Here is a 15,981-nt window from a genome sequence, read left to right as displayed (position 1 = left end):
GCTTGTGAGGAAGTCCACCAACGTTCAACGGTGTTCAACTAAATAACACTTAAGAGCAAGTCCACCGGAGACATTTAGGCAAGCACCCAGCCAATCCCCTCTAGCTCATCCAAATAGGCTGGGACTCAGCCCAAGCCAGGTCATACGACGACCAAAACAGACTGACCCAGAGACCAACTTATATGACGTTAGCAAGCTGAAATCCTAAAAAGGTCGTACCCAGTGCACAAGGCTCCCGCTTTACGCAGGGTCTGGGAAAGGTGAATGTCGGCTAGCCTTACCCCCATTTATGGAGAGGCTGCTCCCAAGTCTCGAACCCGAGACCTACTGCTCATGGGCGAAGGCACTTGCCATCGCACCAAGTGCGACCTTTTCTTTTCTTCTTCTGTAAAACACGATGAGTGTGGCGGTGTTGGGATGAAGCTTAATTCTTTCAAACAAGTACTGTTTAACCAAGTAGCCCAGCACAGACACATACCCAGAAGGCAAAAGCATCGACTCCACGAACTACTCGGCGAGCAAACCGACGGTGACTCCTCTGGCCTCATCACCCGAACCCACATCGACCCAGATTCCTATTCCTGGTAGTACTTGTAATCCTCGAGGAGTTTGAGTTGCTCGAGCTCTTCACTGCTCAAAAACTTACTTGTTCTAAGAGGGTATTCGAGAAATGACGAAGTTGTTGAAGTAGTAGTATCGGAATCAGTAGTAGTGGAATCAGCAGATGTGGTGTTGGCGGTGGTGCTGGTGGGACATGAATCGCATGTACAATTCCACTTCCTAAAAACACACATTATACTACAAGTAGATGTAGATGGTAACATCATATAACGGGTATTAGGTATCCTTGTTGAGCAAATATGTAGTTTTGTAGTGGTTGGGTTTCTCCGAATTAGAAAAGAAAACCTCTTTTCTCTGTTGGGACAATGATGTTTTGGTTGGGCTAAAGCCGTTTGTAACCATTTATTTCTTTCTTTCTTGCTTTCTTTCTTTCTTTCTTTCTTTTTCGAGTAAATTGGAGCAATGGTCCCTCAACTTTAATCAAATTGGAGCAATGGTCCTTCAAGTAAAAATCCATTAACATTGGTCCCTTAACTTATCAAAATGTGTAGCTATAGTCATTTTCATCAATTTCATCAAAATTTTGTCAAAATAAGTTATGTTGCAATGACTATTTAAACAATTAGGGTCCCTCAACTCATCAAAGTGTGTAATTATGGTCATTTTCCTCAACTACGTCAAAATTTTTGTCAAAACGAGTTATGTTGGAAGAACCATTGCTACAATTAGGTTAAAGTTAAGGGACCATTTCTCCAGTTGAATTAAAGTTGAGGGACCAATGGTAATGGATTTTTAGTTGAGGGATCATAACTGCACGTTTTGATGAGTTGAGGCACCAATGGTAATGAATTTTTAGTTAAGAGACCATTACTCCAATTGAGTTAAAGTTAAGGGACCATAGCTACAATTTACTCTTCTTTTTCCCTGTCGACTTTCTTTTTCTTTCTTTGGTCTATTCTTTTTCTTTTTCTTTAACAATTAAAAAGAAAAAGGTAAATTACATAGTAACCCCTCATGTTTGAGGTCTATTACAACTCCATACAACATCTTTAAAACATTTCACTTTCATACCTCACGTACTATTTTATTTCAAAATAATACCTTTGTTAAATTTTCCATCTATTGGTCTGTTAAATGCTGACATGGCTGCCACGTGGCAAAACAAATAATTTTTTATACATTAAAAATATTATAATATTAACCCTATTTAATATATATATATATATATATATATCAATCATCCCCACCCCACCCCCAACTCGACACCTTCTCTCTCTGATTAACCCATCATCTCCTCCTCCACCATCCACACCTCATCTCTCTCCGATCAACCTCATCTTCCATAACCACCAACAACACGTCCCTCCATCACCATTAACCTTCGACACCACACCCACACACACTACCAATCGCAGCAATTGTAACCCAGCAATTCAATTTTGGCGTGGTTTGAAATTGGGAATTTCTCGGATTTGTCAAAATCGAAACCCTCTGTGGTTGAATAGGGAAACCTAATTCGTCACTTTTCTTTCTCATTAATGATGCAATGAAGCCGGTTGGGTAGTTCATATCTCTGCTCGATTTCAACGCCAATTGGGTCTTTCAGCATAAAGAGATTCGAATCCTCAAAAACCCAGAAAACCCCATTTCAGTTCAAATCCCTGAAAAACCCAGAACCATAAACTAAAAAAATCTGAAATTTCCCAGTAAAGAAGACGCTGAGGTTGGGGTGGGACTCTGCATTTTTAGCATGCGGTTGGAAATGGCTTTGAAGCCTTGGAGGTGGAAGATCTTGGGTTTGCTCTTTTTTTTCTTTTTCTAATTCAATCCACCTAGTCCATAGGTCTCTATCCACAAACACCTCAAGGCAGTAAAGTTTCATATGCGAACACATCAGAACATGGGAAGGCCTTCCCTGTGCGAGCCAATTCTGATGTACAATTTCGATTGCTGCTCCGAGGCGAACTTAGTCAGTTGGGAAATCCAGTGGTTGGGTTTAGAAACGAGGTTGGCTTGACAGACGAGTCACGTGGGTGAGAAGCTAGCCATTCGTTTAAGTTCGTCGAGACCACGGGCGGTGGCGCAGACCTGAGCAGCCCTCTTTTTCATCCTCGTCGGCGTTCTCATCGGCTAGGTGGAGATGAAGACGATGACTTTTAATGGGTTTTTTTTTTTCAAATAGGGTTAATATTATAATATTTTTAATGTATACAAAATATTTTTTTGCCACCTGGTAGCCACATCTGCACAAATGTGGCAGCCACGTCAGCATTTAACAAACTAATGGTTGGAAAATCTAACGGATATATTATTTTGAAATAAAATAGTACATGAGGTATGAAAGTGAAATATTTTAAAGATGTTGTATGAGGTTGTAATAGACCTCAAACTTGAGAAGTTACTGATAGGGTTTTTACCACCTACAAAAGTAGAGATAAAAACACTATAAATACTTGTATGAGTACAAGGTAATTGTACTATAGTCAGCTCTAGCAAAGTCATTCTCCTCAGGGATTGAATGAATAATTTGTATCAAATCAAATCTTAATTAATTACTTAAAACAAAGTTTTGAAAAAAGGTTGATTTTGTGATTTCAAATAATAAAAACGAATTTAATAGAAAATAATTAAATAAAGTGACAAAATAAAATAAACTAAAAGAAAACGGTTTTTGAAAAGTAAATTGTAAAAGCCTAAGGTTCCGTCGTCACCTTAACAATCTTATGTAGTTCTTCCAATTACTTATGAATTACACATGCATATTTTGAAGGTTAGGTTTTCTTAATTTATATTCTACTTGGAACCTCCAACATAGAACGTATATCTAACATGCAACTTGTTCGGACGTTCGGATCAAATCTGAACATGAAAGACTCATTATATTTTATGAAAATCCTTTGAAAAACCATGCAAGCCTTAAGACGTGGTAGTTCATCTTAAGTGAAATTACAATTATTAACCACAAGAAGCCAGCGCCAATTTCAGGGAACCTTCCAACCAAAATTGCATCAAATTACTTTTCTAAAGATCCTAATGGTGTCCAATCATTGAGACAATTAGATAGTATAAAACAGTGATTAATAATTCAAAACATGCATGCATAATATCATAAGTAAATTGAAAAGAAACTACATATTTTTGCTAAGGATCAAGACATTGCCCTAGCAAACGAAACTAGTTACGAACAATCATAAAATAAAATATTATTATTAATATGGATAGAAAACACCTTGAAAATAAACTTGAATCCTCAAAAGCTCTCTAAAGCCAAAATGCGTTCTCCCCTGATGTTGCGTAAAAAAAAAAAAAAAAAAAAAAACCCTAATGGCTAACAAGCCTTATTTATACTACTCTAATTAAAATCCTCCTAGTAAAAGGTTTTAGAATAAAACTAGGAAACATAATTAAATAATAAAACAGAAAATAAAAGGTTTCCTATTTGAACTAGAATTCGGAATTCTCAGAAAATTAGTCTTTTGACCAGCCAAATCAACTCTGATTTGGTCCCAAAAGGTCTGTTTTGAAAGCTGAAGACGTCCCCTACAAATCCTCAGAAGGAATCATCCTCAAAATATGTCATCTTAATCTCCAAAATACCCAAAATGTCCAAAAACGTCAATCTGGAAAAGCTGCACGCTGGGCCTTAATTTCATCGCCATGGCCAAACGGCTTGGTAGAAAAATCTGGAATTTTGACACAATCATCTTGAAAGTCCATGAACATCCTCCAATTGGAATCATTTCAAAATTCATCTGTTTAAATACTTTTTGCTCCAAAAGAAGTCGAATGTCCTACATTAAGAACATAAATCAAAGTATCAAAATTTTACTAAAATAGCAAATAAATTGATAATAAGAATATGGTAAAATATATAGTAAAATATCGACTAATCAATTACTATGTAATTTACCCAAAAGAAAAGTAGTCACAAACTTACGATTGCCGGATGTCATGCAGGATGATTCATTCATAAAACAAACATTTCTGGCGCCAACAGCATAAAATGGCCCCCCAATTTATCCCCACCTAAAATCATTTTGCTGTTTTCTTAAGCAAGTGTGAGTGTGTTTGAAAGTATTTTTAATGAAATGTTTTTTATGATAGTGTTTTTGGAATCAATCATTGGTAAAGATGCAAGTAAATCCTGAAAATGTATTAAGTACTTTTTGCAAGAAGCGCATAATTAGTGTTTCTTCCAAACAAAAACGTTTTTAGTTGTTTAAAAGCACTTCTAAATGAGTCATGAGTCGGAATTCTTCTACTTCCCTCTAGAACCCATTCATCTATCTTGGATTAATATTACAGGGGGGAGAGTAATTAATGATTTGAATTTTAACATTCAAATTACACAGCAAGAACTGAGAACACTAAATTTAACACACGAAATTTTAATTAGTTAATTACAGAGATGTACTTGGAAATCACACACACTAGCTACAAGCCTACAGTCTACAGGGTGAGTTTCAAGTCCAGAGACTCGTTCTCTCCATCATCTTGTTTTTTATCAGCAGTAGTAGCAGTATCATTACAAGAAAAGAGAGAATGGAACAGTAAAGGCGTAGGTCCTCGAAACTCCACCTCTTTGGCAAAATCCTCCACCTCAAAACTTGGTACCCAATTACCTCCTTCTGCTGAATCATCATCATCCTCACTCATTGTTTTTTTCCTCTTTTTGCTGTTTTCCGACAATACTTCATGACCATCACTGTGATCTTGTTGCGGCGGTGGCGGTGGTGCGTTTCTTAATCTTAGACGATTACGAGCATCGTGGTAGTTCCGAATCAATGAATAAAACTTCTCAATTTCCATCTCCTCGCTCTCTTCATCCACCTGATCATCCTGATGTTTCCAGACCTTAATATCCACCTGATCATCGGCTCCAATCTTCTTCTTATTTTCCATGGTTGGCAACTTTTGTTGACTCTTCTGCTTTCTAATCTTTCTTCTTATGCAGTCATACATGCATATATACATATATATAGGGAAACTGATGACGTAATCACGTTAAGGTCACCAAAAACCATCATCCTTGTACGTGTAAAAGTGTAATACGATGAATTAACAACGAGCCCCGCTGTCCGATTAAGGGCTGGTTTGGTATTGCTGTGCTTTGAAAAAAAGCTGCTGTGAGAATAAGCGGCTGTGCTGTGAGAATAAGCGGCTGTGAAATAAATCAGCAGAGCGTTTGGTAAACTTTTTTGTAAAAGTACTTTTGGAAAAAAAAGTAGTCTGATAGTGGGTCTTTTTATTAAAGGAGCACTGTAGCTCCATGTGCTTTGAAAAAAAAGCCAGTTTTCCAAAGTTACAAATAGCAGCTTCAGCTTTTTCCTTTGATTTCAGCTTATTCTCACAGCAGCTTCCAAAATAAGCCTTTTTTTTCAGTTTACCAAACATCTAAAACCCTCACAGCTTTTTTTCATAGGTGCTTTTTTTTTTAAGCACCTCACTCCCAAACTAGGTCTAAGTATAGACCACAAGGGCAGAAAGACGAAATAACCCCCCGGCCATGACAAAACTACCCTAATTTGATGGAGATAATAGTCAAATCAGGTTGCAAGGAACAAAATGACGTCACCGGGGAAGGGACTTTTTTATTCAATGTCGAGCATGTCGGCTGACGCTCCAGAAGCCCGGCCTTGCGTTTCATGTTTGAAACATTGTATATTTTCTTAATACTAAATGCTGACCCCTTATTTTTTGATTGTCGGCCTTATGATTTTGACCGCCGCAATTTGCAACCGAGAAAGGTATCTATATATAATTTATAGATGCCATTAACTTTTGTTATTGCTACACCCAGGCAATTAACGTTTGTTATTGTCAGCCATCAATTCTGAAGCTTGACGATGTTTGTAGAAAAGATAAGAAAAGAATAGAAGGTAGGGAGAAAAAGGAGATAGATGAAATAAAAATAAAATGCATGGTACAAAAGATATATTAGTATATATAAAATGTCGCTTGTATTAATAAATGTGAGAAAATATTATTAAGGAGAGAAACTTCTTAATACTTTATTGTGAATGAAGCTTAACGACTAATTATAAAAGTATGTAAATTATGTTTTTAAATAATTTTGCCACATTTGCGAGAGACTTTTAGCTCAAATGAAGCAAAAAAGTGTCTTTGCTACATTTTTGAAACTTTGAAAATGTGATGGGCTTTGTACCAATGAAAAATGCAATGGGCTAGACTGTACCCAACTCGGAAATAAATACAACGAACCACACTTCAAGCCCAATTCCTATAAACAGATAAAAAATTAAAGCGCCAACCAAAGAAAGCAAAAGAGAAGCAATCAGGCGTAGAAAAAAATGAAGAGACTTTGAATGAGTCGAAATCAAAATTTAACCTGTATTTTCTGCTTCAACTGTAAAGTTGTTGTGGACGACTTGATTTGATTACAAGAAAAGAGGAAGGAGGAGGAGATTTAGAGAACTTCAAAATTGTGAATTTTTTAGATTGGCAAATTTCTTAGTTCGCTTTTATGGTCTTCCGAATTGGAATTGGAATTTGGAACAAGAAGTTTCTCCAATTTCTCTTCTCGTCTGTCCTCCTTCTAACACGAAGGAGCAATAATAATAAGTTTGGGGGGGGGGGGGAGGGGATAAGTAGGTTCTTTTACGGGGAAGAACACATGCATTATCCTAACTTTTTTTCTTTTAATTTTGTTTGGGCTAAAGAGTCATCGCGTGTGGTTTGAAAACTTCTTTTGTGCTCACCTATCTGACTTAATGATGCTCTCAATTTGTTTTTATTTTATTTTCTTCTCACCTTCATCATTATATGTTTGTTATGTTGATTTCTTTTAAATCAAATAATATTTTTATTTCATTCAAATTAATTTGTGCAATGTGGAGAGATTTTGCATTACCTCTAATATTTTTTTTTGGGGGGGGGACTTCATAACCTTGTGCGTTGCATTGTACTACCACAAAAAAATAAATAAATAAAAACATTGAATCTTATGAATGCTATTGTAGGATTTTCGAGCATATAATTGAGATTAATTTAATTCAAATAATTAAATACACAGCAAAAATAATTAAATATACATTCCGGTTGATTGTAAATTGAGATTGGAACAAACAAAGCCAAAGGAGATTTATTTACAAGATTCCTTAGCCATGTGTATGAGTACTACCTTGTGAGATCATCCTTGTTCTTTTGTCTTTCATTTTCATGATTTGTTTTACGTTGATCTCCCTAAATATTGAGCCTGTACGAGTGTCATACTGATACCAACAACAGTTGATGGATTCTTTTGTTTTGTTCTTTAATTTTCTTACCGTTATCTCTCAATATATCCAAGCATGGCAAATGACTTTGTTTCTTTACATGTCATTTTTAGGCAATTGCTAGTACACGATATATTAATATCTATGTTTGTGGTGGTAGATGAGAGATGATTTTAGTGGGCTAACTAGATTCCTTTCTTTTCTTGGGTGAACTTGAGGCAGCCGTCATGCCTGCATGCGACAATCCAGCATTCCTATGGCAGTACATGCGATGTGCTTCAAATCTCTTTACTTTTGGAGCTTCTAGCACAAGCACTTTCGTCCTCGACCCTTATTTACTTCCAACTTTCCAAATAAGTTCAATTTCTCTGTACCATTTTGACACTATGCTATCACAATGTTGGATCAGATGTGATGTTTTTCCTTGTGCACATCATCTGTCTTTGTAATGCTACTTGCTCCTCACCATTCTCAAGTGGAGTGGCTTTATATGTGATCGTGACTGCAGTGGGTGGTTAACATTTGGACATTAATTTTGAAGAGTGCAAAAAATGAATAGGAGAAACTTTAGTTTCAATGGGTTTTCAGATTAATATGCATGTACTATATGTGTTGTGGAGAAATCATTGTTCTAAAAATTCCCGTCTAGCACTGCCTAGACGCTAGGTGGCTGGCAATCATCCCGATTAATATCTAGGCGTTTGAAAATTAAGAAATGACACCTACACTTACTGAGGCACCCGTCTAAACCGCCTAGGCACCAGCCTAGCCCGCCTAGACCCGCCACTTTCAATTTGCATTTTATTTTTTCAATAAATTGTAAGAGACTTGTTGAATACTTAAATGAACACACATTATATGCTTGTTCCCCATTTTTTCATTATGTTCCCATACTTCATAATATAATGTCATTTTATTTTGTAGTTTATGATGAAATTATATATATTTTAAGTATAAACACACTTATTTACAAAAAATATAATAGATTTACTTAAATCCGCCTAGTTCGTATAGGCGCTTGCCTAGCCGCCTAGGCATTAGGCCCTTGCCCGCCGCCCAAATAGCACCTAGCGTCTTTTAGAACCTTGGTAAAAATTCTATAACTTTTTGGGAATATCTCAGCAATGTGTCATGCATATGAAATGCACTATGTCCATTGATCCCTCACGGTAAACCCCACCCTGAGAAGTAAGTGGAGAGCATGGACTTAAAGGTTCGAAACCAAAACTCTAATACCATGTTAACTAGACAAATATTGGACCCCGTATCAACCCCAAAACATGTAAGTTGCATTCATATTTTGATTTTTTTTGAAATGGCTGGATGAAGAAACTACTTAAGATTCTGAGAAGAAAATGTCATGGGCCAAAAGCTGAAGAGCTTAATATGTAGAGCATATAAAAAGGCAGGGGACCTTTAGTTATATGGGAATTTCTTTTATATATATATATAGAGAGAGAGAGAGAGAGAGAGAGGAACCCTTTAAGGGGAGGAATGACACATTCTTGACCGTTAGATTTGGCTTTAATGAAATTCTATGGTTGAGATTATGTGGCCTATGATTTAATCTCAACCACAGAATTTGGTCAAGATGGTGTCCCCATTTAAAAAAAAAATGGGGATCCCTTCCCTTGAAGGATATGTATATATATATATATATATATATATATATATATATGTATATATATATATATATATCCCAGCTTTAGAGTTCTCAGAAACTCTTATCGGTGCTGAGAATTTTGTACAAGACAACAAGTGCTAGGCCCGGCCCAGGTCCAATGTAGCCAGGGCGACCGTCCGGGGCCCAAAAAAATTGGGAGCACCAAAATTATTAGGATGATATATTTATATATGTTTTTATAAGAGTATAAATTTTTGGTTTAGTGACAAAGAAATTTAACTAGAACTAGTGGTTTTGTTGTTTAAAATTAATGAGGAGGTCTTAGGTTCAAAACACCATGTGTGCTTTATTTACATTCCAATTTTTACAAATTTCTTTTCATAACAGTATAAATTTATAAAATTTGGCTAAATGATGAAGAAGTTTAATTAGAAGCAATGATTTTTGTTGTTTAAAATTAATGAGGTCCTAAGTTCGAAATGCTATGTGCATGTTTATTTTTTTCAATTTTTACAAATTTTTGTTTGGTTGTTAATTGATTTACTAGCTAGTAGCTATGTGTGTTGCTATTTTTAAATATCCGTTCCAATTCAAGTCTAATATTCAACAAAGAGTAACGCGCAGACTAAATTTTTAGACCAAATTTGCAAATATTATTACGTGTCATCAAAAGGTTTAATTTAGTGTTTATTCATTACTTATACATATCCTTAAAGACTCGAAAACATTATTATTTTTTAGTCTTATATTGACAAGGTTAGTAAATAAGAAAAATACACCTCATGATTTATACAAAAACACTTTAAAAATTCAGATGGAAAATAAAACTCATAGTCTATCTACTTGTAAGCCTGAAGGTTTTTGGTTTCCTTCTCTCAATACAAAATAAATTAGTTATTCTGTGTTTCTAAATTATTGAGTTTGAAGTGTTTTTCTAAATATAATTTTATCGATGTCTTACGTATGAAAACAAATAATTTTTTTATATGAAGTGAGGGCACATTTTTTAGCGTCGTCCCCAACCTCAAAAATCTCTGGACCGACCCTGACAAGTGCCCCATCACTGAATGTAAACTAATATACAAATGAGATACTATGAAAGTACTTGATGAATGTTGAGGCCCTTGAGATGTTTAATTTATTAACTATGGACAGAGGGAGAGAGAGAGATTGCAAAGGCAAGTTTGGTGGGTGGCCATTGGACATTAGCCCGTGCACCTACCTACAATTTGTCAGAGCATACATATATATACAGTATATACAAACCTTAATGGATCCCCATATATATCAACTCAACTCCATGGACACCATTGATTCTTGAAGCGTCATGTATATACGTATGATAATACACACACACACACACACACACACATATATGTATGTATGTATGTATGTATGTATATATGTATGTATGTATGTATGATTATATTAGTGTGTGTAGCCACTGCGCGTGCAAGAAAAGAAAGCTAAAGAAGATTGTCCTTTGTCCCTCCCTCTACTTCAACACCCAAATTCTTCTCAATTAAAGTTAGTGCTGCTGACTGCAGTTGGGGTCGACAATCCTCTCAGTAACTTCATTTGCTCCCATAAGAGTAAGAGTAATGTTAGGTAGATCAAATTTGTAAATTATAAGATGTGTCATCAATAGAATATAAACATGTTAATCAACATTTAAGTAATAATCCAATTATCAACAACCACATTATTTGATTTACAAAACTCAATCTAAATAATTAGTCTCCCTATCATTACACCTGTCGCAATAATATATATATTCTCATTTACACATTTCTGGGCATTATTCTCTATTATCTTCTTTTCTTTCTCATCCTGTCCTTGCAAAGAATATTATATTTTATGCTTTTTATTACTTTTTTTTTTTTGGTAAACTGAAATTTATAATCAGGGCAAAGATGTCAAAGATTACAATGAAAACCCACAACGAGGCAAACAAGCAAAAAACAAAGCTAGAAGTGCAAGGGGAAGAAAGCCAACACTACCAAGAAGCAACTAGCGTCACCCCTTGCACAACCAAAGAAAATTAATGTGGGCAAGGCAATCCATCTTTATTAAGTACATGAACAAGTGAAGATGGGGGTCTGTCAACCCAAGTAAAGTCACACATCTCCACACAACTGCGTGACGCCAACCGATCCGCCGCCATATTGGCGAATCTTGGAGCCCAAGACCAACGATAATCATGGAAGAAATTGTCGACTTTCTTACACCTTGTTAAGATTGGAAACGCCTCCCACCTACCATTTGTAAAGCTACCCTGTAAACATGAAATAGAGTTCGAGGAATCAGATTCTACAACCGCATGACTAAGACCCAAATAGTGTCCCAACTCACAGCCTCGCAGAATGGCTAAAGCCTCAGCAACCGGAACACTAGGGGCCTGGAAACGAGATCGCCGAGCAGCAATAAAAGAACCCATCAAGTCCCTCACGATCACCCCAATAAAGCCAACATGCGTGGCAACAACGCAACTGGCATCAACATCAATTTTGACATATGAAGAACATGGTATTTGCCATCTATCCTGCATAGGTAGTGGATGCCAACTCCACACCATACTACCTTGTATCGCAGTGTCCGGGTGTTTGCAGGAAGCCTTTTGAAAAGCTTTGACATGCGTTGAGATTGCGGCGATCACCTGTGAATGAGCCTTTAACATTGTTTCACCAGGAGAGCGTCATTAAAATCCATGAAACACCTAAACCCAAGTCATCCCTTCGCCTTTGGGTGCCCGAGGGTGTTGAAATGTAATCTTGTCTTGGCCTAAGACAATTGATCCGACCCATACACAAAGAAAGATCCATGCACATGCTAGAGAATTCTAGCAAAGTTCAAGTTGGTGGAAGAGTCTAGAAGAATGGTGAGGATTCCACCAACATACAAGATTAATGTAGATAATTCTAGCTTAGGAAGGTAGTGGAATTATCTAGATATCTCTAGCATGATGCTTCCATGCTTCTCCAAGGTTTCATCCATGCCTATAAAAGGAGAAGGCATTCACACCATTTGTAACAACCAAGAGAGCAAGTAGTGAAAAGTGAGAAGAAGCAACAAAGCTTCTAAGAGTGTTTGAGTGTTTCCTCTTGTACTAGTTTGTGAGTGAATAAAAATTTTGTGTAAAAACTTTGAGTGTTCTTTCTTTCTCTTGCCTCTCAATTTTGCTGCGTTACATTCTTCTTTGTGAGATAAATATCTCCAAAGTAGTGAAGTCTTTTTAAGCCCCAACAAAGTGGTACCAGAGCTATGGCTAGCAACGCTATGGCTGCCTTCCAGGTTCCAGTGCTCGACAACAACAACTTCGAGCACACGATGTATGGGAAGTTATGGAGAAAGGCTACACTGAGCCAGAAGATGAAGCTATTCTGTCCCAACCCCAGAATGAGAGTTTGAAAGATTCAGGAAAGAGAGACAAGAAGGCTCTCTACCTCACCTACCAAGCATTAGATGACAATGGCTTTGAGAAGGTCTCGAGTGCAACCTCTGCCAAGCAAGCATGGGAGAAGCTTCAAACCTCTTACAAAAAAGCCGAACAAGTGAAAAAGGTTCGTCTTCAAGTATTAAAAGGTGAGTTCGAATTTTTACAAATGAAATGGTCTGAATCAATCTCTGATTATTTCTCAAGAATCTTAGCTATTTCTAATCAATTAAAAAGAAACGGTGAAAAGTTGGAAGATGTTAGAATTATGGAGAAGATACTACGTTCGTTGGACCCCAAGTTCGAGCACATTGTCGTGACGATTGAAGAAACTAAAAACTTGGAAGAAATTAGTATAGAGCAATTAATGGGTTCGCTACAAGCATATGAAGAGAAACATAAAAAGAGGCAAGGGAATGATGAGCAGCTCCTCAAGACGCATGTTCAGCCAAATAAGAAAGAAGAAAGTTTCGATAACAAGAGAAGCCAGTATGAAAGAAGTGGTGGTCGAGGACGCGGACGTGGTTGGAACTTCAACAAAAATAGCAACTACAAAAGAGGAGGAAGCTCAACAAAAGGTCATGGAAGAGGGCGCTCAAACTTGAGGCATGAAAAATCTCAAGTTCAATGCTACGACTGTCAAAAGTTTGGGCATTATGCTTGGGAATGTAGAGTTCCAAGCAATAGACTTGATGAGAAGGTCAATTATGTGAAAGAAGAGAAAGAAGATAATGGTGTTATGCTACTAGCATGCAAGAACAATGATGGAGACCAAGACTATACATGGTACCTTGACACCGGTGCCAGCAACCACATGTGCGGAAGAAAAAGCATGTTCGTAGAGCTCAATGAATCGGTGAGTGACAACGTTTCTTTTGGAGACGAATCCAAAATACCCCGTAAAAGGAAAAGGTAACATCCTAATTCCCCTGAAAAATGGCGATCACCAATTAATTTCAAATGTCTACTACGTGCCCAATATGAAAAGCAACATTTTGAGCTTGGGTCAACTCTTAGAAAAAGGTAATGATATTCACATGAAAAATTATAGCCTTTTTCTTAGAGATGACAAAGGAAGATTAATTGCCAAGGTGAAAATGTCAAAGAATAGGATGTTTCCTATGAATATTCAAAATGATGTTGCAAAGTGCCTCAAAACATGTTACAAAGACACATCCTGGCTTTGGCATCTTCGTTTTGGGCATCTTAACTTTGGGGGACTAGAGTTATTATCCAAGAAGAAAATGGTGAGAGGCTTACCATGCATCAGTCGCCCTAATCAAGTTTGCGAAGGATGTTTACTTGGGAAACAATTCAGGAAAAGCTTTCCAAATGAGTCAACCACAAAAGCCCAGAAGCCATTCGAGCTCATTCATACAGATGTGTGTGGTCCAATAAAACCAAGTTCTTTGGGTAAAAATAATTATTTCCTTCTCTTCATTGATGATTTTTCAAGGAAAACCTGGGTGTTTTTCTTAAAGCAGAAATAAGAGGTATTTGGAGCATTCAAGAAGTTCAAAGCCGCTGTAGAAAAAGAAAGTGGTTGCAAGATCAAAGCCATGAGATCTGATCGAGGAAGAGAATTCACTTCGAAGGAATTTCAAGAATTCTGTGAAGCCAATGAAATTCGTCGACCTTTGACAGTTCCAAGATCCCTTCAACAAAATGGTGTGGCGGAAAGAAAAAATCGAACCATCATCAACATGGCTCGAAGCATGCTCAAAAGTAAAAGATTGCCTAAGGAGTTGTGGGCAGAAGCTGTATCATGTGCTGTCTACCTATCAAATTGGTCTCCAACAAGAAGTGTGTAGGGAAAGACTCCGCAAGAAGCATGGAGTGGAAGAAAAACAAGTATCTCTCATCTAAGAGTTTTTGGAAGCATAGCCCATGTACATGTACCAGACGAGAGGAGGACGAAACTCGACAACAAAAGTGAGAAGTTCATCTTCATCGGTTATGACTCATATTCAAAAGGCTATAAGCTGTATAATCCAAACAATGGGAAGACGGTGATTAGTCGAGACGTGACATTCGATGAAGAAGGAGAATGGGATTTTGGCTCTCTTGCAGGTGATCTTCACTTCTTTCCTCAGTTTGAAGAAGAGAATGAACAAGGGATGATGAAGCAAGTAAGAGAGGTTCAACAAGAATCCACTATTCCACCTGCTTCACCAACATCAACCAATCATGGCAATTCACCAGCATCAGCATCGTCAAGTGGGAACGTAAATGAAAGAGAAGTACCATGCACAAGAAGTCTACGAGATCTCTATGAGGTAGCTGAAAGACTTGATAATCCTACACTTTTCTGTCTCTTTGCTGATTGTGAACCAGTTGACTTCCAAGAAGCAGTGCAAGATACTAAGTGGAGGAAAGCAGTGGATGAAGAAATTGAAGCAATCCATAAGAACGATACATAGGAACTCGTTATTCTTCCGAAAGGACACAAAGACATCGGAGTCAAGTTGGTGTATAAGACAAAAAAGAATGCCAACGAAGAGGTTGAAAGATACAAGGCGAGACTAGTGGCAAAAGGCTATAGTCAAAGAGCCGGAATCGACTACGATGAGGTATTTGCACCCGTTGCTCGGTTGGAAACTATACGATTACTAATTTCTTTGGCAGCTCAAAGCAAATGGAAGATTCAACAAATGGATGTGAAGTCTGCTTTCCTAAATGGAGTCCTTGAAGAAAAAGTCTACATTCAGCAACCGTCAGGCTATGAAATCAAAGGGCATGAAGACAAAGTTCTGAAGCTGAAGAAAGCCCTCTATGGGTTAAAACAAGTGCCACGAGCATGGAATAGTCCCATCGACAAGTACTTCCAAGAAAACCACTTCATCAAGTGCCCTCATGAACATGCTCTCTACGTCAAAGTCAAGGATGAAGATATTCTGATTGTGTGCTTATATATGGATGATCTAATCTTCACCGGAAGTAATCCAAGCATGTATGAAGACTTCAAGAGAGTGATGACCAAACAATTCAAGATGACCAACATCGGGCTGATGGCATACTACCTAGGCATTGAAGTCAAGCAGAACGAAGAAGGCATTTTCATCTCCCAAGAAAGCTACACAAAGGAGATACTGAAAAAGTTCAAAATGGATGACTGCAACCCCATAAGC

The 15,981-nt window shown here is 37.2% G+C and overlaps 1 protein-coding gene across 1 annotated transcript; it reads right to left on the bottom strand.

Annotated features, from left to right (window-relative positions):
* Positions 1–5,010: 5,010 nt before the first annotated feature.
* Positions 5,011–5,463, bottom strand: LOC139187927 (protein NIM1-INTERACTING 1-like). Its single transcript, XM_070804552.1, has one exon. It carries the CDS (start codon positions 5,461–5,463, stop codon positions 5,011–5,013), a length of 453 nt encoding a protein of 150 aa, XP_070660653.1.
* Between the last annotated feature and the right edge of the window lie 10,518 nt (positions 5,464–15,981).

The sequence above is a fragment of the Malus domestica genome, chromosome 09 (assembly GCF_042453785.1).
Source record: "Malus domestica chromosome 09, GDT2T_hap1".
NCBI lineage: Eukaryota > Viridiplantae > Streptophyta > Magnoliopsida > Rosales > Rosaceae > Malus > Malus domestica.
Note: the sequence above shows the minus strand (reverse complement) of the source record. Positions and strands in the feature narration are given on the sequence as shown.